We start from the raw sequence: 21033 nt of genomic DNA on the forward strand, positions 1-21033 counted from the left end.
GATTTATCATCCAAACTGGGGGACATTGTTAACAGTTATGCCGTGGAGCTGTCCCAGGCACAGTTGGACAGACGCTCACCCTGCAATGGCAGCATTCGGCACAGTTCACCACTCCCTCCCTATAGCACTTTCTTCTGTTGGCTCCCAGAATGTCTCCCTTTCCCTCCCCTTCTCTCTGTCAGTCTCTTGCTGTTTCCTCCTCATCTCCTGGATCACTATAGCTGTGGTCCCCCAGCATTTAGTCCCCAGATCTCTTCTCCATCAACAGTCACTCCCTGGTGTTCTCACCCAGTCTCAACTTTACATGCCACTCAAATTCCCAAACTGCTACCTGCAGCAGGACCTCACCCCTGAACTCCTGGCCATAGGCACAGAAGCCTGCTCTGCATCTCTGCTTTATGCCTAACAGAGATTTGGGGTGTAACCTGTCCAAAAACTGATTGTAACACATCAAAGTCAGTTCCTGACCACCCCCAAATCTGCTCTTCCTGCCGTCTTCAACTCTGAATGAAAAGAAACACCATCATTGCCTCTACCCAGGCTGAGGGCATGGCCACACTCAGTTGCTGTCTTCCCATGAACCCCATTTCTGACCCATCAACATATTCTGTGGCCCAGCATCTCCACTGCTCCCCCTCGATCAAAGCCCCTGACTAGTCCTCTGCCGGATTATTGAAATATTCCCATAGGCCCCTCCCAACCCCAGCATCTGCCTATCTTAACGCAATAGCCAGCCAGCGTGATTTTTTTTTTTTTTTTCTTGAGACAAGGCCTCATTGTCACCCAGGCTGGCGTGATCATGTCTCATTGCAGCCTTGACTTCCCCAGGCTCAGGTGATCCTTCCACCTCAGACTCTTGAGTAGCTGGGACTACAGGCACATGCCAGCACACCCAGCTAATTTTTCTTTTTTTTTTTTTTTTTTTTTTTTTTTTTTTTTTTTTTTTTAGAGACAGGGTTTTGCCATGTTGTCCAGGCTGTCTCAAACTTCTGGGCTCAAATGATCCAGCTGCCTCAGCCTTCCAAAGTGCTAAGATTACAGGTATGAGCCACCGTGCCTGGACTTTTTTTTTTTTTTCTTTTTTCTTTTAGAGACAGAGTCTCACTCTGTCGCCCAGGCTGGAGTGTTAGTGGTGTGATCACAGCTCATGGCAGCCTTGAACTCCTGGGCTCAAGCAATACTTCTGTCTCAGTCTCCCAAGTAGCTGAGACTACAGGCACATGCCACCTTTCCTGGCTAATATTTTTAATAGTTTTTTGTAGAGACAGGATCTTGATATGTTGCCCAGGCTGCTCTTGAACCCCTGGCCTCAAGGAATCTTCCTGTCTCAGCCTCCCAAAGTGCTAAGATTACAGGCATGAACCACTGCACCCAGCCCGGAATGATCTTTTAAAACATAAGTCAGATCATGTCACTCCTCTGCCCAAACCCTCTTAGGGGTCTCATCTCACTCACAGTAAAAACCCAAGAGAGCCTGTAGGCTCTGACTACACCTCTACCCTCTCTGACCTCATCGGCTGCTGCTTCCCCTGCACTCACTCCACTTCAGCAACACGGGACCCCCTCATGTTCCTCCTTCCCACTAGACACGTGCTGCTGACCTCAGGGTCTTTGTACTTGCTGTTGCCTCAGCTTGAAACCCTCTTCTCCCAGTTTTGTGCACAACCCCTCTGTCCCTCACTTCAGATCTCTGTTCAAATCTCATCTTAATGACAAGGCCTTCCCTGGCTACCCTGCATAAATGATCATTTGTAATAATGATGATAGATGGATAAACAGCAAATCCCACCATCCCCAGAACTTCCTGCCCCTTACTCTGCTTTGCTTTCTCCACTGCACTTGCCATTGTCTGACACGTTATTTGTTTATTGTCCGTGTCCCCACCTGGCAAGGACTGTACCTGTTTCTTTTTGCTGTGCCTAGAACAACACAGAGTGGAAACTCATAAATATTTGTGAAATGAAGGAATGTACATTAAATCCTCATGCACACTCAGTCACGTAAGTGACTGCAGACACATGTTCGCATGCACATAGAAGCCATAGGCATATATGTAGACCCCTGGGCAGACGGACAGATTATAGGAGGTGAGGCTGAAGTGTGGACAGGCAGAGCCAAAATTAATTGAGCCAGGCCTGGGCTCAGTTTTTCATTTCATTTGGGATTAAACAGCTCTGTGCAGTAGGCTGAGACCTGAGGACCAGGGAAGGCCACCAACATGCCCCAGGTCTCATGGGAGGGGTTCCCAGGAGGGCTGAATGCGGCTGCAGAACTCCACAGCTGCCTCCCTGGACCAACTTTGAATGCCAGGACAGGGTCCTGTAGTCACCATCCATTCAGGAAAAGCAGCTGGAGCAAGAAAAGGAGGAAGGGAGGAAGGGAGGGAGGAGGCCGACATGTCTGTGGCAGCCCTAGCAGGGCTGTGCAGAGCAGTGAAGAGTTGGCAGGCTGCCAGGGCACCTAGCCAAGATGCCTGAGGGAGGACCTGTAGGCTGAGGTATGAAGGGCCAGGAGCGGGAGGGAGAGGTGAGGATGGGAGGGCCAGGGCTCCACCCTCAAACAATAGTGCAGACTGTGCCCTCACGAGTGGGGGCAGGCTTGCCCTGCTAGTGGTGACTCCGACACTGGGTTGCAGTCACCTAGAGGTGCATTTTTTCGCATTCCCCGGAGATGCTTTTTGCCTGGGGAGTCCAAGTGCCAGGTTCGAGGCACCGCTTTGTCACGAAGTAGGCTTGATAGAGTCCTCCTGGGCTCTACTTTCCCCCTCTCTAAAGTGGGGATCTTGGCCAGGCACGGTGGCTCACACCTGTAATCCCAGCACTTTGGGAGGCCGAGGTGGGTGGATCACCTGAGGTCAGGAGTTCAAGAACAGCCTGTGAAACCCCATCTCTACTAAAAATTAAAAAATTAGCCAGGTGTGGTGGCATGCACCTGTAATCCCAGCTACTTGGGAGGCTGAGGCAGGAGAATTGCTTGAGCCGGGGAGGCAGAGGTTGCAGTGAGCCGAAATCACGCCACTGCACTCCAGCCTGGGTGACAGAAAGAAATTCCGTCTCAAAAATAAATAAATACAATTTAAAAAATATATAAAGTGGGGATCTGACTCCAGGCCTTTGCCTTGGACAGCTCTTCTACCAAGAGTGCCTTCTCCTCCCCAACACCCCAAACTCCACATGTCCAGATGCGTCCTGCACTTTAGCTGCAAATGCCATCTCAGCTCATTCCACCCTCTGGACCTTTGCACAGGCTGTTCCGTCTGTGTGGAACTATTTTGTGCACAGCTCCTTCTTATCCTTCCAGACTTGGCCCAATGCCACCTCCTCTGAGAGGCCCTCCCTCCTGATATCGTATCTTTAACAACGCACTCACTCCATTCCTTCCATCATTCTCTCTCCACTTCCTCCTTCTTTACTTTTCTTCTCAATGTTTACCACTCCCTGAAATTATACTGTAGATTAATTCCTCTATTATCTGTGTCCCCCACCAGAAGGTCGGTTCCACAAAGGCTAGGACTTCTTTTTTTTTTTTTTTTTTTTTTTTTTGAGATGGAGTTTCACTTTGTCGCCCAAGCTGGAGGGCAGTGGCGCGGTCTTGGCTCACTACAACCTCCACCTCCCAGGTTCAAGCGAATTTCCTGTCTGAGCCTCCCGAGTAGCTGGGATTACAGATGCCCACCACCATGCCTGGCTAATTTTTGTATTTTTAGTAGAGAAGGGGTTTCACCATGCTGACCTGGCTGGTCTCGAACTCCTGACCTAAAGTGATCCACCTGCCTCAGCCTCCCAACATGCTGGGATTACAGGCTCAAGCCACTACTCTCGGCCAGTACTTCATTTTTTTATTGCTATGTCCCCAGTGCCCAGTACATGGACTGGCATTAGAGAAGGGCTGGTGAATATATGTGGAAAGAGTGAAGGAATAACCAGAAGAAAAGCATCTCTTTGCTGATAGATCGCTGAATAACTGATTGCATCTTGCTGTCTTAAACAGAAAGCGATTGTTAACGTATGTTCGATAAATGAATGAGTGAAAAGATAAAACGCTGTTCTGTCTCCCTGCTTGTAGCAGACCCTCATGTTTGGTGACTGAATGAATCTCAGAGCCTCCCATCCTTGTAAAAGGTGTTAGAAACAAAGAAATAAAGGAAAGGAGGGAAGGAGAGCAACAGCTGGGTGCCTGCAAACACTGGCAGATCTCCCCTTGACATGCCGCTCCATCGACCTCCACAGCCCTCTCCAGAAGTGGCAGCAGCCTCCCTCCAAATTCTCTCTCCCTTCAGCCTCTCCCCTCCTCTGCATCCCTACAGGGCTGTGATGGGCCCTGGAGCTGCTTGTTGGAGTTGGGGGAAGAGTTCCCATGGTGCACGCAGGGAAACCTTACGCTCCAGGAAATGAAGACTTTGGAGCGGCACCTCCTCCTCACCCACAACTCCAGCCTCATTACAACCAGCCCAGGTCGTAATGTGGGGAATCAAAGCCAGATCCCTGGAAGCGGCAGCACAGAGCAGGGCTTGCAGAGCAGAGCTGTCAGGGTTGGGGAGCCTGGTGCCCAGGTCCATAGAAGTCATTCTATACCCAGGCAGGGTATGTTCACAGCAGGATCATGGGTCCTCCTGACCCCATGAGTTCAGGCTGGGCCTATAGGGAAAGAGGGAACAGCATGTTCCAGACCCCTCCCTCCATTCCTACCTATGGAGTGTGGACGTTTTCCCACTGTCACAGCCCAGAACTACAGTTTAACCCCCTCACTATCACCCTCACTTTCCAGCAATGACTCCCCACCCTGAAACTCCTTCCATAAAGATTTTCTGGCGCAGATGCTAGAAAAAAGCACTGGGGAATTAGGCATCTGCAAAATAGGCATAAGACAACTTTCAGAGTTGTGATTCCCATGAGTTAAAGGGATGGGCATTGCCCACTGTGATGCTGGGTTAAAGAAGGTGGTCTGCGGCCGGGCGCGGTGGCTCAAGCCTGTAATCCCAGCACTTTGGGAGGCCAAGACGGGTGGATCATGAGGTCAGGAGATCGAGACCATCCTGGCTAACACGGTGAAACCCCGTCTCTACTAAAAAATACAAAAAACTAGCCGGGCAAGGTGGCGGGCGTCTGTAGTCCCAGCTACTCGGGAGGCTGAGGCAGGAGAATGGCGTGAACCCGGGAGGCGGAGCTTTCAGTGAGCTGAGATCCGGCCACCGCACTTCAGCCTGGGCGACAGAGCGAGACTCCGTCTCAAAAAAAAAAAAAAAAAAAAAAAAAAAAACACAAAAACAAAAACAAAAAAAGAAGGTGGTCTGCATTTCTTCCTCACTAGAGTCAGGCCACTTCCTTTGTTCTCAGGAAGATCTGGCTAGGGCCAGGTCAGCCCCCGACCCTGACCCTGCTACACACGATCTGCCCAAACACACACCCCTGTTCACAATCTAACTCCCCATACTGGCCAGACCACTCAGCCATCATGCACGCTCCTCTGCCTGAAATGCCCACCTTTTCTTCCCATCTGCTCAGATGCCACCTCCTCCAAGAAGTAGCCCTGATTGTCTCCCGCCTACCTTCCCTTTCCAAACACCCGAGCTCAGTCCCTTCCCTGAGCCCCACAGGTCTCAGGTTGTCCACACACAGACACTTTTATAGCCCTGATCACATGCCACCTGACATTTAGGTTGTTTTAAGAAGGGTTTCACCTTCCACCCCACTAAACTGTGAGCTTATTTACCTTGCCCCTGGCAACCGGCCTAACCTGGCATAAAGTTGAAGCTTGGTGGAACTGAGCTGTTGCACTGAGCTGAACTGGACTCAGGGGAAGAACAAGTGAGGATTGAGCCCCTCACCTCCATGCACTCCTCTCTGGGCCTGAAATTCCTCCATTAAGCAGCATCACTGTCCCCTGTAAACACCCACATTAAGCCATTATTCATCATTATGGCTTGAGTAGGCGTTAGTCCCTCAGATCCTTTCCTGCTGAAAGCAGGATCTGATGGAGAGAGGGGAGGAGAGATGGATGGATCTGGGGACGGCAGGCTGGCCCAGGAGTGGGGAGGAAAGCTGTCTCTGGGACTGTGGGAAAGAAATGTTTTCTGGGGGAATGTGGAGGCACCAGAGGCAACCTCAGAGGGGTTGTGACCCTGCCTGGAGTCACTGGGGGTGTCTCCAAGCCAGGCCCTCTGGGACTCAGGTGCTCTATCCCTAGAAGCTGGTGTGGGGGTAGGAGCACATCAGAGGGCCTTCCTTTGGTGCTTGTTTCAGATGGAATGACCTGTCTGTGCCGCGATGGATAGGAAGGCAGGCGTATTGGGTAGTGGGCTGGGTGCTGGACTTCTGTGCACCGAGGAGGCCTGGGTCTTGGGGGCTCTTGAAGATGTCATCTAGAAGCACCTGGGGTGGGGGATTTCTGGGGGCTGAGTAGGGCTGGAGACATCGTCAGCCAGGTCAGGGGCGCCACCTACTAGGGTCTCTGCTTGTGTGGGCATGAAGGCTGAGCTGGGGAGGGGCTGTGAGAAAGGCGCAGGAGGTTGGGAGAGCAGGGGCGTCTGATGCCAGGTGAAAGGAGAGGCTGCAGTGTGCGGGAGAGGGTGCCTACTAGACTATGGGCTCCAAGAAGAGGGGACCACTGTGAGTCGCTATGGTGCCTGTCCCACCCTGCACAGTACCAGCATACAGAAGGTGTTTAGTTAGTACCTACAAGAGGAAAGATAGACTCAACTTGCCCACCCCACTACACAGAAGCCCCATCTGATGTTTTCTTGTTTCTCTTGCAGCTCCTGATGGAAGGGGAAGGCCCCTAATCCTGGCAGGATCTGCCGGCCTCAACCCGCATCCTCTCTGCGCAGGAACCATGGCGCTTCCCCGACTCTGGAGCTGTCCAGGCGCTGCCTGGTGATCCGCACGCGACGCGGCGAGGGGGGCGCGGGCGGGGACCCCGGGGGCTGTCCATGCCCCGGATGCGGCCGCGCCCCCTCCCCCTCCAGCCGGGCACCCCCGAGGCTGGGCGGCGTTCAGGGCCGCGGGCCTGTCCGGGTGCCCCGTCGGGGGCGACATCCCGGCGGCCGCGCTGAGGCCACCATGTGACACGGCGCCGCATCGTTGTGCGACGGAGCAGCGGCGCCCTGGTGCCTCCCGTCCATGCTCCTGGGCCCCGGCCCCGCGCAGGCCAAGCATGAGGCCGAGGCCCGAAGGTAGGGGGCTCCGGGCGGGAGCCGCGCTGTCCCCCGCGCTACTGCTGTTGCTGCTGCTGCTGCCGCCGCCGCCGACGCTGCTGGGGCGCCTGTGGGCAGCGGGCACGCCCGCGCCGTCGGCGCCCGGAGCTCGGCAGGACGGCGCGCTGGGAGCCGGCCGCGTCAAACGCGGCTGGGTGTGGAACCAGTTCTTCGTGGTGGAGGAGTACACGGGCACGGAGCCCCTGTACGTGGGCAAGGTAAAGAGGGGCCCCACTCCAACTCTAGATCCCAGGACCCTGAGGACACCCACTGGTAGATACAAGAAACCCTAGTTCACCTTTCCTTTTAAATCCACTTTTCATGTGCCTCCTTCTGCTCCCTGGCCAAAGACTGATAAGGGAGTCCAGAGCCCCACTCCCACTCTGCCCCATGGCCTCCTCTCCTCCCCCTCATCTTAGAGAGAGCCCAGCAGGCAATCCCAGCCCATCCTGTAGCTAGATGCATGCGGGATTTAGGAACGAGTTTGCAAATCCGGTCCTCTCTACTCTACATACTCTAGCCACTCTGCTTAAAATTCTTCAGCGGCTCCCTATGCACTTGGGGTCTAGCCTAAATTCTATCCATCTATCCATTGATTACAAAGATCTGGCTCCTCCTCCAGCCTCATCTCCTGCCACACTCTCTGAGTTTCAGCCTCACTGCCCTTCTGTTGCTGTTCTGAAAGTCAGCCAATGCCCCATGCACACTCCTGCCACTGCCCCTTTGCCTAAGTTGTTTCTCCCACTGAACTGCTCTTTCCTGCTCCTTCACGGATGACCTTACACTCACACTACAGCTCCAAGTCCACTTTCTCAGAGAAACCCTTCCTGCCCACACCAGACTAGGACAGATCTGCTGTCACATCCCCCTTGAGGTCCCAGCATCTTTCCTTCATAACACTTTAATTATGCATGTGTTTGTTTGATTGTGCAATTAATGTGTGTCTTTCCTATTAGACCATGTTTGTTTTGCTGGCCATGAAATCCCCCGTGCCTAGCACAGACATTGCTTGCAAACGGTTTATTAAGTGAATGAATGAATGAATGAATGAATGAATGAAACTACTTTCTCAAACTCTCTGAGTAAATGCTGGTAAATCTGGCTGAAGATCTGTGCCACAGAAGTATAAGAAGCTGAGAAGGACTTTTATTCATCCATTCGATTCCTGAGCCCCTTGTGGGGCCCGGGTGTGATGCTGGGGAGAAAAGGCGAGTGAGATTCAGCCTCTGCCAGTTTGGGGATCCCCAGAGTGGCAGAGGCACCCTGGTGCATAAAAAGCTTCACGAGTCAGCACTGGGCACTGAGTAGGCAATCATTAAATAGTATATTTTGTCATGTCTCTTCATGGAAGAGAAAACACCTGAACTGGGTTTGACGTAGGTGTAGGAGTTCATCAGGCTGGTGGGAAAGAGGACGTAACCTATGCAAAGATTTGGAGGCCTGAAAATAGCTGGTTTGCTCAGAGCCTTGTCAGCAGTTGAGGTGTTGAAGTGGAGGGTGATTGTAGGGCATGAAAGTGGAGTGGTGGCCCGGGACACTATCTGGCTTTTGTTAAGGCCAATTAGCTTTCCAGGAAGTCTTGGTCAGCAATGTGGGTGGGCAGAGACGACTCCAGAACTTCCTGTGTGCTTAAATGAGTCTGGGAACTGGGAGGCAGTTTTGAGGCTCAGAGATCAGGATCCTTGACAAGGAGAGAAGGAAAGTCTAGATGTAAACCTTTGGGTTTGCCTTGCAGGAAGCTCAGATTTTCTCTGGTCTAGACACAGTAATCCCTGGCCCAAAGCTACTTTCCCCTCCATACATGTGGCTGAATGAATGAATGAATGAATGATTCCTATGAATTAAGCTGAGCAAGGATTTGACAGACAGAGGTCAGATAGGTTCAAGGCCTTCTCAAGATCATCCAGCAACCTAGTGGCAGAGCTTAGGACTCCTGACTCCCAGTCAGGTGTGGGAGATGGTGGCGCTGGTAGAATGGGGTGAGGGCTGGGGATGGAGTGACCAAGGCTGCTATATGATAGGTAGTAGCCAAAGGTGAAATCGCTAAGAATGAAGGCTTTGGAGGCAGACAAACCTGAGTGTGAGGCCTGGTTCTGCCAACCCCTTCACTGTGTGACCTTGAACAAGTTCCTTTGCCGCCCCAACACTCAGTCTCTTCATCTGTAAAAATAGGGGCTCAGAGAGCCGGCTTCCTAAGGTTGCTGAAGATTAAAGAAGAAAACAGAGCACATAAAGTGTTCAGCCTGCGGCTTGTTTGTTGTTGCTGTTTTTTATTATTCCCATATAAAGTACTTAACCCTTAAACTGCAAGGTGGAAATCATCATTCCCTTCGGTAGGTAAAGAAACCGAAGTAACAGAGGGCAAAGTCATAGTCATGGGTGAGTGGCATGGCCAGGACTTGAATCTGTGTGAGTCAAAGTGTTTGTTGCTGGTGGTGGCGGTGGTGGTTTCATTTTTGTTTTTGTTTTTGAGACAGAAACTTGCTCTGTTGCCCAGGCTGGAGTGCAGTGACACGATCTCAGTTCACAGCAACCTCCATGGCCGGGTTCAAGCGATTCTCCTGCCTCAGCTTCCCAAGTAGCTGGGATTACACCATGCCCAGCTAACGTTTGTATTTTTAGTAGAGATGAGGCTTCACCATGTTGGCCAGTCTGGCCTTGAACTCCTGACCTCAAGTGATCCATCTGCCTCGGCCTCACAAAGTGCTGGGAGTATAGGCGTGAGCCACCGTGCCCGGCCCCCTGAGCTGAAGCTTTTAAGCCCCCAACAGAGAAAGAGAAGAGGCCAATCCCAGCCTGATTTTCCAGACCCCTCTGAGACTCTCAGACCTGGGAAAAGGCCTTTGGTCCAGGAAAACCCCAGAGACACAGGAAAGGACTGATGCATCTGCCTAAATATCAGAGGAGGTGGTCATCTGAGGCACTTCAGCCCTGCTGTCTGCCCAGCAGCTGGGGCTCTGCAAAAGCCTCCCCAGCCACCCACATCCTGAAAAGATGAGAAAACCAGCTTCTGACTCACGCTTTCATCTGCCCCTACCTAGCCTTTATCACCTCAACAGCATGAACTGACCCCACCCCCATCTCATGGAACCACAGTCTATAAGCAGGGGAGGGCCCTGTAGCTCCCTTCATTAGAAGGAGGGGAAACTGAGGCCCAGAGGCAGAGAAGATCATGCCAAGGCTACACAGCAACATAGCTGCAGAACCAACCCAAGAAGCTAGGTCTCCTAACACAACCTCCATGCTCACTTCAAGAGCTTCATATTAAGCAGCTGCCAGGAGTCAAGCACTGTGCTGGGCCCAGGGCCCTTTCTGTTTCCCCCAGCAGCCTCTCTCCACAATTGCCACTACTGTTGGGACTTGTCACCCTCCTCCTCTATCACCTTCACCCAGAGCCCCTGCCCTGCTCTCTTACTCTCAAGGCCATCTCCAGAAAAGCACTCCATCCAGGGAGGAAGAGGTTTCATCTCTTTGCAAATATTTGCCCAGTGTGCACTTTCTTATGAGAGGTGGCATTGTGTGTGGTTAAAGGGCCACCTGGAACTGTACTGCCTGGGCTCAATTCCTAGCTCGGTTGCTTGTGATCTTCCTGACTTTGGGCACTTTACAGTTGTCCCTCGGTATCTCTCAATGGGGGATTGGTTCCAGGACCTCCCATGAATACCAAAACCCAATATAAAATAGCAGAGCATTTGCACATAACCTATGCACATCCTCCCATATACTTTAAACCATCTCTAGAGTATTGATAATACCTAATACAGTGTAAATACTATGCAAATAGTTGTTATACTATATTGTTAAAGAAGGACAAGAAAAACGTCTGTACATATTCAGTACAGACCCAATTTTGTTTCTGAATGTTTTTGATCCTTGGTCGGTTGCATTCACTGATGTGGAACCCATGGATACAGAGGGCTGACTGTATTCACCCTCTCTGTGCCTCAGTTTCCTTATCTGTTAAGTGAGGCTATTACTAGGACCCAGCTCAAAGGCTGGCCTTGGAGAGTCAATGAGTTAGTACTTATCAAGAACCTAGAATACTTACTGGGTCCTGGCACGTGCTCAGTAAGTATTCACTTTTATTATTGTTAAGTCTCACCTTGTAAGTCTCACTATTATTGAGAGTTCCACCATCTTGAGTGCACCATCTAACTACAAACTCCCACCCCAAATCACAAAAAGTATTTTTGGCAACTTAACATTATAGCTTCTTACCACTAAATGGGGGGAAGTTTGTCATTAGCCCACCCCTCCCCACCCTAGGAATACGAGCTTGGGCTTTTAAAAGCCACCTGTCCCCTTTCCAGCTGAGTCCCTCGTATGTACGAGTGTTTGTGTGGGCACACACGTGAATGCAAACACACACTCTCATACCACGCTCTCTCACTCTTCAGGAAGAAAGGACTTCACCACGGTTTCAGTTAATTCACTGCTTCCTGGTTTCCCCCACCCCAGGGAGCCGCTCGGAGCATCCGTCCTTGTCGAATTCTAAAGGTAGCTTAGCAACAGCACCATCCGCAGAATGAACCCCAGGCGCCCGACGGTAACCTATTTTACAACCACCTCCTCCATCACTCGCCGCCAGGCTTCTGTCAGCACCCACAGGAACTGCTGGGCCCCGCGGTTGTCACCCAGACCCCACACGAACAGCTCCTTCTGCGGCCCTGCCCCCATTGGCAACCCTGGCCCACCTCTCCCCGACCTTCTCACGACACGCACCCTCAAAGCAACCTCCCAGCATTTCCATAAAATCTGGGTACTCTGACTAATCCCTTTTCCGAACGGTAATTTCCCCCGAGGCTTCTGTCAGCTGGATGTGGATTTTGTAGGATTTTTAATTTTTTTAAAAAAAGATAGAGTTATGGGGTCAGCACTTATGACCAACTCCTGTAGGCGGTGAGATCTATTTTAGATATACGGCAGGATTAAAGTGGGGAGGAGAGCAGATTTAATTAAGTTGCTAATATTTAAAGAAAATTGATGAACTCCTGGTTTACGAGTAGCACGGTTGTGAACAGACCCCTCATTCCGGGGAGGCTTTTTATTTGATTTGCTTTCCGTTTAAATCCTGGACTCATTTTATTTGCGTAGCCGCACTGTCCGTTTAATTGTCTTTAATAAGGAAAACGTACCTCTGCTCGCATTTAATTTTGATTTAATTAGGAGGAAGTAATTAATGGCTTCATAAATCCCATTTTTCAGCCCCCTGGGATGAGAAACCATCACTCTTGTGTTTTTCATGTTGTTTATGATCAAGGGATGGGGCTTGAGGGGGATTTCTCCTCCAAGGCTGGCCACACTTGATGTGGTAGAAAGAACTCTGAATGTGGTGTCAGGCTTTGGAGCCGTCTCTCATCACCTGTGTGACTTTAGGTGGGGTTTAGACCCTCTCTGGGCCTCAGTTTGCCCACCTACACAATGCGGAGAGAGTAAGTTCTGATGCACAAGATGAGACATCAGTGAGATAGCAGTCAAGGGTCTAGAACTGTGCCTGGTGTGTTTTAGGTTCCCAGCGATTGTCCATGTGTACCTGGGATTTAAGAGTGGCTGAATTAAGCAGAAATCCCAGAAGACAACTGGGGGAGTCTGATGACAGTTGTATACTTTATTATTCATGTATTCAATATGTTTGGTGCTGTGCCCCGTGCTGGGTGCTGGGGAGTTGGAATAAACAGCCAGATGCTTGACCCTCAAGGAGCTTGCAAACTCACACTCACGTGCGCGCACACACACACACACACACATTCAACTTTGCCACCCCCTGTATTTTCTCTGCAGGTATTGTCAGGGTACCTAGTGCGTGCCAGGCACAGAGAGTTCTGACATAGACAAACCTAACTTAGTCCATACCTTGAGGCCCATGACAGCTGGGGACACAGATGTGCAACACTAGAAGTTACAGGAGGGTGTGGAGTGGAGGGGTTTGTGTACGGGGCAGGAACGGAGTAGGTGAGGTCTCTTCAACCAAATGAGAGGGCATCTGAGAGGGCTGCCTGGAGGAGGAAACAAGCTGAATTTGAAAGACAAGAAGGCATTGATTGGATCATGGCCCCTAGATCTCCAGTAGGTCAGGATTTGAGTCTGTGTGGTTCTTGTATCAGGAGATAGGGGATGAACTAGGTGACCCCTCAACCCCTCCTGAGACCAGGACAGGAAAAGGAGAGAGAACTAATTTACATTGAGCACCTACTAAGTGCAAGGAGCTTCCATATATTATCTTATGAATCTTCAGAATATATATGGTGAAGCAATATCAGCCCCATTTACAGATGAGAAAACTGAGGCTCAGAGAAGGGTAGCCACTTGCCCAGGCGCATGCACAGGTTGCTGGCAAAGCTGAAGCTGGTACAGAGCTGATTCTGACTCCAAAGCACGTAATCTTTCCTGATGTGTGGCTTGAGGTTCTTTTCCAAATGGTAAAATGGAGGCTTAGAGAGAAGAGGCCACTGATGACTGTGGCCTGCAGGGCACAGGGCAAAAGACTGGTGTCAAGGCCACTGTCCAAGCTGTGCAGCCCAGTGGCCACCCGGTAGCCCACTCCTTCCCCTTTTCTCCCTCATCCTCTGCTACAGGCATTGTAAGCAGACTAGCCAGATTCCCAGAGACTGCAGAGAAACCAAACTGGACTTTGGAGTCAAACAGACCTGGGGCCATCTCAGTCTCTTCACCTGGAAAATAGGGATACGTTTGCAAACCCCACAAAGTCAAGCTCAATTTCTGCAGATGGCCTGCAACACATGTGTGACACATAGTGGGTGCTCAATAAATGAGAGCACCGTCTTCCATCCTCCACTCACAGCTGAGAGTCCTGAGAAATATCTTCTTAGGGCAGAGCCACAGGCATTCCCCCTTCACTCTGGAGCTGGGACCCAGGCAGGCAGGGAAGGCAGCCCCAGCTGGGCCTGAATTCGTAACTCCCAGATCTTAGCTCCTGCCCAGGCCGATTGCCCCTGTCTGACTCTGCGGTCCCCAGAGAGCAGCCAGTAGGCCCCAGGGTGAGCTCTGCATCATATTCCACAGAAGATGACATCACCATAGGCTCTACTCCCTCCTCTCCATTCCTCACTCATAAGTGAGCCCTGCCTGGGATCTGAGTTAAAACGTCAAGGGCTGCAGGGACATGATGGAGAGCCAGGAGATGGAAAGGGAAGGAAAAACCATTAGCAGAGTGCTTAGGTCAATGTAAACATGCTCTCATCTAATCCTCCCCACACCTGTGCCAAGTAGGGCTCGGTCTGATTTCTCAGGTGGAAACACAGGGGCTCAGAGAGGTAAAATTGACAAACCTATGGTCCCAACATTAGTGAGTAGTAGAGTCAGGAGCGTGCTTCCCGCAGTTAGCCACCTGACACAGCACATGACTTCCCCTCTCTGTGCCTCAGTTTTCTAACCTGAGAAATGGGAATGATAATGTTTCACAGGACAATGATGAAGACCAATAAGATTATAGCTGTTAAGCATCTCTTCGAATGGCGTCTATTCTATCACACTGCTCAGAAGTGTTTGCTGATGAAATAAGCTGACAACAGATCAGACTGGGAAGCAGATAGAGCCACCCCAAAAGGGAACAGAATCACCCCCTCTCACCCCATCTCCCCTGGGGCAATGGTAGAAAAAATGTATAAACAGCAAACAGGAGAGACAGGTCTCCTCATCCTCAGCACTGCCAATGATTCAGGGCTGATGTCCTGAAATAATTTTATTGGGGGCATTAAACTGAGTTATGAGGTTTTTACAATCCAGCCACTTATGAGAAATCTATTAACAGTAACTGGACAGGAAGAAGGCTTCTCAGTGGAGCCCAGGACGGGCATTAATTGGGGCAATCTATAACAGGACGGGGACCCGGAAAGGTTCCACCAGACGCCTCCATTTAGTCCCCACAATTTCTGCTGAGAATCAGCAGACTCGCCAAAAAGAGAGAGATGCCCATTAATCGGCTAATGAAATATGAAAATGTTTATGGGCCATTCAATCTTCCAAATGGCACTTCTATAATCCACCTTTCAGACACAAAGTTCTACCAGCAGAATTTATACCCCGGCTCCTCCTGCGTGGCAGGGGATGGGCTTTTGTCCCCCTTCGTGATGACTTCATGGGCACCTGTTCTCCTGCTGAGTGGGCTGGGGTCCACAGCACCCCAGCCTGAAAGGAACTTTAGGGGTTCTCTCATTCACACTCCATCTCCATGGAAGCTTAGAGAGGAGCAGGGACCTGCCCAAAGCCATTAGCTTCATCGGAATGGATTTTCCTCTGCGCGAAGCTGCCTGGGAGATTTGGGCATTGGAAGATAAGGACTTAGGTGTTTCTGATTGCAAGAAAACAGACTTCTTGCTGGTTCCTCACCCAAGAGATCTCAGGGCAGTGGAAATAGCCTGGAATCTGGAGCCTAATAGTGCCTAGATTAAATCCTGGTTATATATAGCTAACATTTAGTAATAATATAATAATAACGATAGCTACCATTTATTGGGCACTCATTATGTCTCAGACGGGGCTGATTTTCAGCTAGTACAAACTGGTATAGTTGTACTGGTTGTTAAAACCATGAAAAACCTCCATACTTGTAGTAAATAGTCCCTCTCCTCTCCCTCGCCCCAACTCTCTCAGCCCCTTGGGCCTCTCTGTGATCCAGCAACCAAAGGGTTCCTGCCTGGCCCAGCAGGGATCCTGCTGCAGTACCACTGCCTGGGCAGTGCACCCACCATGCTGGCTGTTAAATATTGTAAATGTCACCTGGTAACACCTGCTAAGGGCCTTGTGTGGATTCTCAACTCAGCAAACCCCTCAGTACCTCTGGGAGGAAGATGCTAATATGATTCCCATGTTACAGATGAAGCAACTGAGAGCCAGAGAGGCAAAGTGATGGGTGAGGACGCACAGGGAGGAGATGTCAGAGCCAAGGCTGGGCCAGGTTGCACTGTCTCTCCCCTCCCCTGGGCTCCTCTCTGGAGGCTTTAGATGGAATAGGAAAGCCCAGTGTGGAGTCAGACCAGCTCTTCCAGTGGCCTGACCTTGAAGAACCCATTCCACTTCTCCAATCTTCATTAGGAAATGGGGAAAAAAATCTGTAAAATAAAGATAGCAAAACCTACTCTAGCAGGTTTTTTAAAAAAGCATCTTGAACTAGAAAAGTACATAAATTGCTTAGCCAGTGCCTAGCACATAGAAGGTGCTCTTTCAATTGACATCCCTTCCTCCTCTCTCCCTTCACTCCCTGCCATGTGCCGTGTCTTGAGCCTGGTTCTCCATATACCAAGATGAGGAAGATGCCACCCCAACCTCCTGTGGTGCAGAGTCTAGGGAGCGGTGGACCTGTAATTCACAGTGAGCTCATGGACCAGCAGCCTGGAAGTTTGTTAGAAATGCAAAGTCTGAGGCCTGGCCCCAGACCTACTGAGTCAGAATCTGCATTTTAACAAGATCCCCAGGTGAACTGCATGCATAGTAGAGTTTGAGAAGTGTTGGCTACAGCCATCCTACAAGGCTGAACATGATCACGATGGCTTGATGTACTGAGAGATCCCGGAGGTGGGGAGAGACTGAGGATCCAGAAAAGTTTTCTGAAAGAGGTGGCATTTTTGTTGCACTTTGCAAGATGAGTAGACTTTCCAAGGGCAGAGAAACAAGGACAGGACTCAAGGCAGGATCCTCAGGGCTGCGCGTGCTAAAGGGGAGAGAGGTGTGGAAGTGGTGCTGGACTTCTATGTGAAGGCAATGGGAAGCCACTGGAGGGTCGTAAGCAGGGAGGCCATGTTCAGATCTGCCTCCAAGGCTGATAGCTCTGAATGCAGAGGGGAAAGTAGAGTCCAGGGACAGGGAGGGCCCCAGAGGACTGAGGAAACACTCCAGGCCCGGGATGTAAGTGAGCGTGGCTGCTGGGCCTCAGTGTCCTCACTAAAGCTATGTATGTGTTGGAGAAGAGATGGGCTTAGGAATAGGCAGCCAATGGCATGGGACGGTGAAGCCAAGAGGAGCTTCCTCCTCAGCCTCCACCTTGCCTTCCTCTCTGCCTCCCCAGATCCACTCCGACTCTGACGAGGGTGACGGGGCCATCAAGTACACCATCTCAGGCGAGGGTGCTGGGACCATTTTCCTGATCGACGAGCTGACAGGCGACATTCATGCCATGGAGCGCCTGGACCGCGAGCAGAAAACCTTCTACACGCTGCGGGCCCAGGCTCGGGATCGCGCCACCAACCGTCTACTGGAGCCCGAGTCGGAGTTCATCATCAAGGTGCAGGACATCAATGACAGTGAGCCCCGCTTCCTGCACGGCCCCTATATTGGCAGCGTGGCCGAACTCTCGCCCACAGGTGGGCTGTGGGCCCTGGGAGTGGGGGGTGGGATCAAGGTGATCCCCAAGGGGAGTGGAGCCTGCTGGGAAGGGGAGTAGCTGATCCTCTGGGAGGGACAGGAAAGACAGAGCCTGCTGACCCAGGATACAGGGTACAGATGTGAGCTCAAGTGCCCCCTGGGGTCAAGCATAGTCCTGGACAAAACCACACACATGACCTCAGCCACTTCCATGGACACAGCTCCCCCATGAATGTGGATCTGCATGTGGACACAGTGATGCCCTCAGACATGCTCATACAGCCACACCCAGTCACATATGTAGGCACAGCCACAGATGCCGCATGCACAAGCCCAGCCCCGCATACAACTCACCACTACAGTGGTATAAAACCCCATTCATAGATCCAGTCCCCAACACAGGCACAGCTGGACAGAGTCACACACACAGGCACAGCTGGACAGAATCACACACACAGGCACAGCTGGACAGAATCACACACACGGGCACAGCTGGACAGAATCACACACACGGGCACAGCTGGACAGAGTCACACACACAGGCATGCCTGGACGCCTTGACAGAGCCCTTCACAAAAGTTCAGCTGCACATGAACAGATACAGCACAGCCCTTGACAACAACCTCCACACGGACATACTCCCATCTTCAGCCACACCCACCACTGGGAACAGCTAGATTGGGACACAGCTGAAACAGGGCCCAACCATACACTCAGACCCACGACTGCACACCCTGACATAGCCATGCACAACCCTAGGCAGGAAATGGGCCCTTATGCAGATAGCGCTTCTGCACAGACTCAGCCATGTACAGAGACAGAGGCAAAAGCCACAAGCAGACATGAGCATCCTGGGGTCCCCTGGTGTGCAGCTGTAGACAGGCATGGGCACAGGCAGATGAATGAGACAGGCAGCTCTGTCTATAGCTCAGAGAAAGCCACAGCTCACCAAAAACCCAGCCAGCTAGGGACAGAGCCTCACACAGAGATGGCTGAGCCCCCAGACACAGATTCAGTTGCACTTACCTGGGTATGACTGCACACACACAGGAGCACTGCACACATGATTATGCCCATAGAAAGTGAAGTGCACACACACAATATACATCTCCGTGTAGACATCAGACACAGCCATACTCAGAAAGGGCCATGCACACAGGAGCAGGACACTGAGGCTAAAGCTGCATGACTCTGCATGACCATGAAACCCCCAGACCGTTTCTGACCATCAAGGCCTCACTTAGCTCAGGGCTTCTGGGGCTGTGGTAGAAACTGGAGTCATGGGGTGAGGGGCACAAGCCAGTAGCCGCCATCTCCTTCCCACCATGTTGCTCGAAGTTATCTGCAAGCCAGGCCAGACAAGAAGCTGCTGCCCTAGGTCTTAAGCCACGCTCCATTGCTGACTCGCTGTGGCCAAAGGTTGGACGCTGTGCCTCCCTGGACCTCCCAGCTGTATGGCTGCGTGTCAGAGGCCAGGAGTACTTGGGCTCTAGGGAGAGAGTGCTGTCAGCCCAGCTTCCCCAGGTTGAGCCAAATCTGGCAGCTTGCTGGGATAATGAGCAAGCAGCCAGTAAGGGAAGAGGAGAAGGTGAACCAGAGAGAATGGTGGGCAAGGGATGAGGGGGAAATAGGGAACAATGAGGCTGTGGATGTGGGTGCAGACTGGTGTACACACACAGGCATGCATGCATGCCTGATGTACATGTGTGTTCCACATATATATGCAGATGTGCACACACACACCTAGCCAAGAAGCACTTTAAGGCCTGTGTGTGCATGTGACATGTTGTGTCTATATGAGTATATTCATTCATTGAACAAATATTTATTGAGTACCTACTATGGGCTAGGCCCTGGGAACATGGCAGTGAAAAGGCAGAAGATTCCCTACTCTCATGGAGGGCCCATTCTTCCTAAGGAAGACAGACAATAAGCAAGTGAACACCTAGATCATTGGTCCAGTAAGGCTTCTCTGAAGACCTGGAGGAAGTGAGAGTGTGGCCCTGGGGGAAGAGCATTCCAGGCAGAGGGAATGCCACATGCAAAGGTCCTGGGGTTGAATTCTGCCAAGAAAAAACAAGATGACCAGATCATGCAGCCATGGACACCATAGCCAGGGCATTGCCTTTTATGCTGAGCAAACTGAGACGTCAGTGGGAGGTCTTGCTCAGAAGAATGACAAGATCAGGACCCCACGGCTGTTCCATGAAGAATAGATGGAAAGAAAAAAGGGCAAGAGCAGAAGCAGGTGGCCTGTGAACAGGAAGTGATGGTGGCTTGGAACAAGATGGTACCAGTGGAGGTGTTGAAAAGAGGTCTCCTTCTGGATATATTCTGAAAGCATAATGGATTGGATAATGGAAATTGCTAATGGATTGGATATGGAGTGTGAGAGAAAGAAAACTCAAGGATGACTCTTAGGATTGTAACCTGAGCAATTAAATAGATGGATTTCTCTTTACTGAGATAGATTTGGGGGATGAGAGGAAATTAGGAGTTTGGTGTGAAGTATGTTAAGTTAGAAAAACATATTAGGCTGCCGAGTGGAGATCTTGAACAAGACAGTTGAATATCCAGGTTCGGAGAGAGTCTGGGCTGGAGAGATAAATTTGGATATTATCAATGGCAAAGACATATGGAATTTCAGAGCCTGGCAAGAACTTAGCAATTAATTTTGCAAATGGGGAAATTGGGCCTCAGAGAGGCAGTGACATGTCCAAGGTCATGCAGCAAGTCCCTGACTTTCTAGGTCCAGCAGCCCCCACCTACTGACTTAAACTCACAGCCCTCTCCCCCTTCACCTAAAACTGACCTGCACATTTCTGCATAAAAAAGACCAGAAAGGTGGGGCGAGCAGATGCTAGAGAAGGAAGCAGGAGCCCCATCTGAAGGACTAGAGGAAAGCAGGTAGCCTGGGAAAGGCTTGAGCGAGGGAGTGACGTGGGAAGACTTGCATTTTAGAAAATTCCCTCTGCTGCACTGTGGAGAAGGGCTGAGGATGGGGAGGTGCCGGGGGAAGAGCAGCCTCATCTCCACCATGGTGGCTCCTCCATGACCACTTCACTCTCACTGCGACTCTGAGAGGTGGCAGGACTGATGGTAGCATTCCCATTGAACAGATGGGAACACTGAGGCTCAGAGAGAAGAAAGTATCTACAGTCACATAGCAAGTCAGTGACAGAGCAAGTTGCTGGGCATGGCTCCCAGGTTGTTGGAATGGCAAGGGTCCTTGTTTCACAGGTGGGGAAACTGAGATCAAGAGAAGGGCAAGGACTCATCCAAGGTCATGCAGAGAGTAGGAGGCAGAGGCAGCCCCCAGTTTATGAGCACCAGCCTATGGAGAACCAGCCCTGTCTTGACTCCCTCTCCCAGCCCACTGACTCTCACAGTCCACTCAGGAAAAAGGTCGAGAGGGAGGGGGACTCAATTTGGACCAGCTGGGAACTCAGGAGGGGGAAGGGAGAAGCAGAAATTAAATTAGTTTATTTCATTTGAGCAACTATTTGAAGGGGAAGCAAATC

General features: G+C 51.1%; 1 protein-coding gene across 5 annotated transcripts in view; it reads left to right on the forward strand.

Annotated features, from left to right (window-relative positions):
• The window catches only part of LOC105496472 (cadherin 22), a 135815-nt gene that overhangs the window by 50778 nt on the left and 64004 nt on the right, over positions 1-21033 (forward strand). For 2 of the 5 annotated variants that reach the window (XM_071079203.1, XM_024797501.2), the window contains exons 2-3: positions 6755-7410; positions 17217-17511. In XM_071079203.1, coding sequence (XP_070935304.1) covers positions 7153-7410; positions 17217-17511 — 553 coding nt within the window. In that variant the 5' untranslated portion in view covers positions 6755-7152. Of the gene's footprint in view, positions 1-6754; positions 7411-9723; positions 11739-11765; positions 11980-12029; positions 16523-17216; positions 17512-21033 lie in introns of those variants that run through there. The other 3 variants (XM_071079202.1, XM_071079205.1, XM_071079204.1) reach the window with 3 other exon arrangements.

Source organism: Macaca nemestrina, chromosome 15 (genome assembly GCF_043159975.1).
Source record: "Macaca nemestrina isolate mMacNem1 chromosome 15, mMacNem.hap1, whole genome shotgun sequence".
Taxonomy (NCBI): domain Eukaryota; kingdom Metazoa; phylum Chordata; class Mammalia; order Primates; family Cercopithecidae; genus Macaca; species Macaca nemestrina.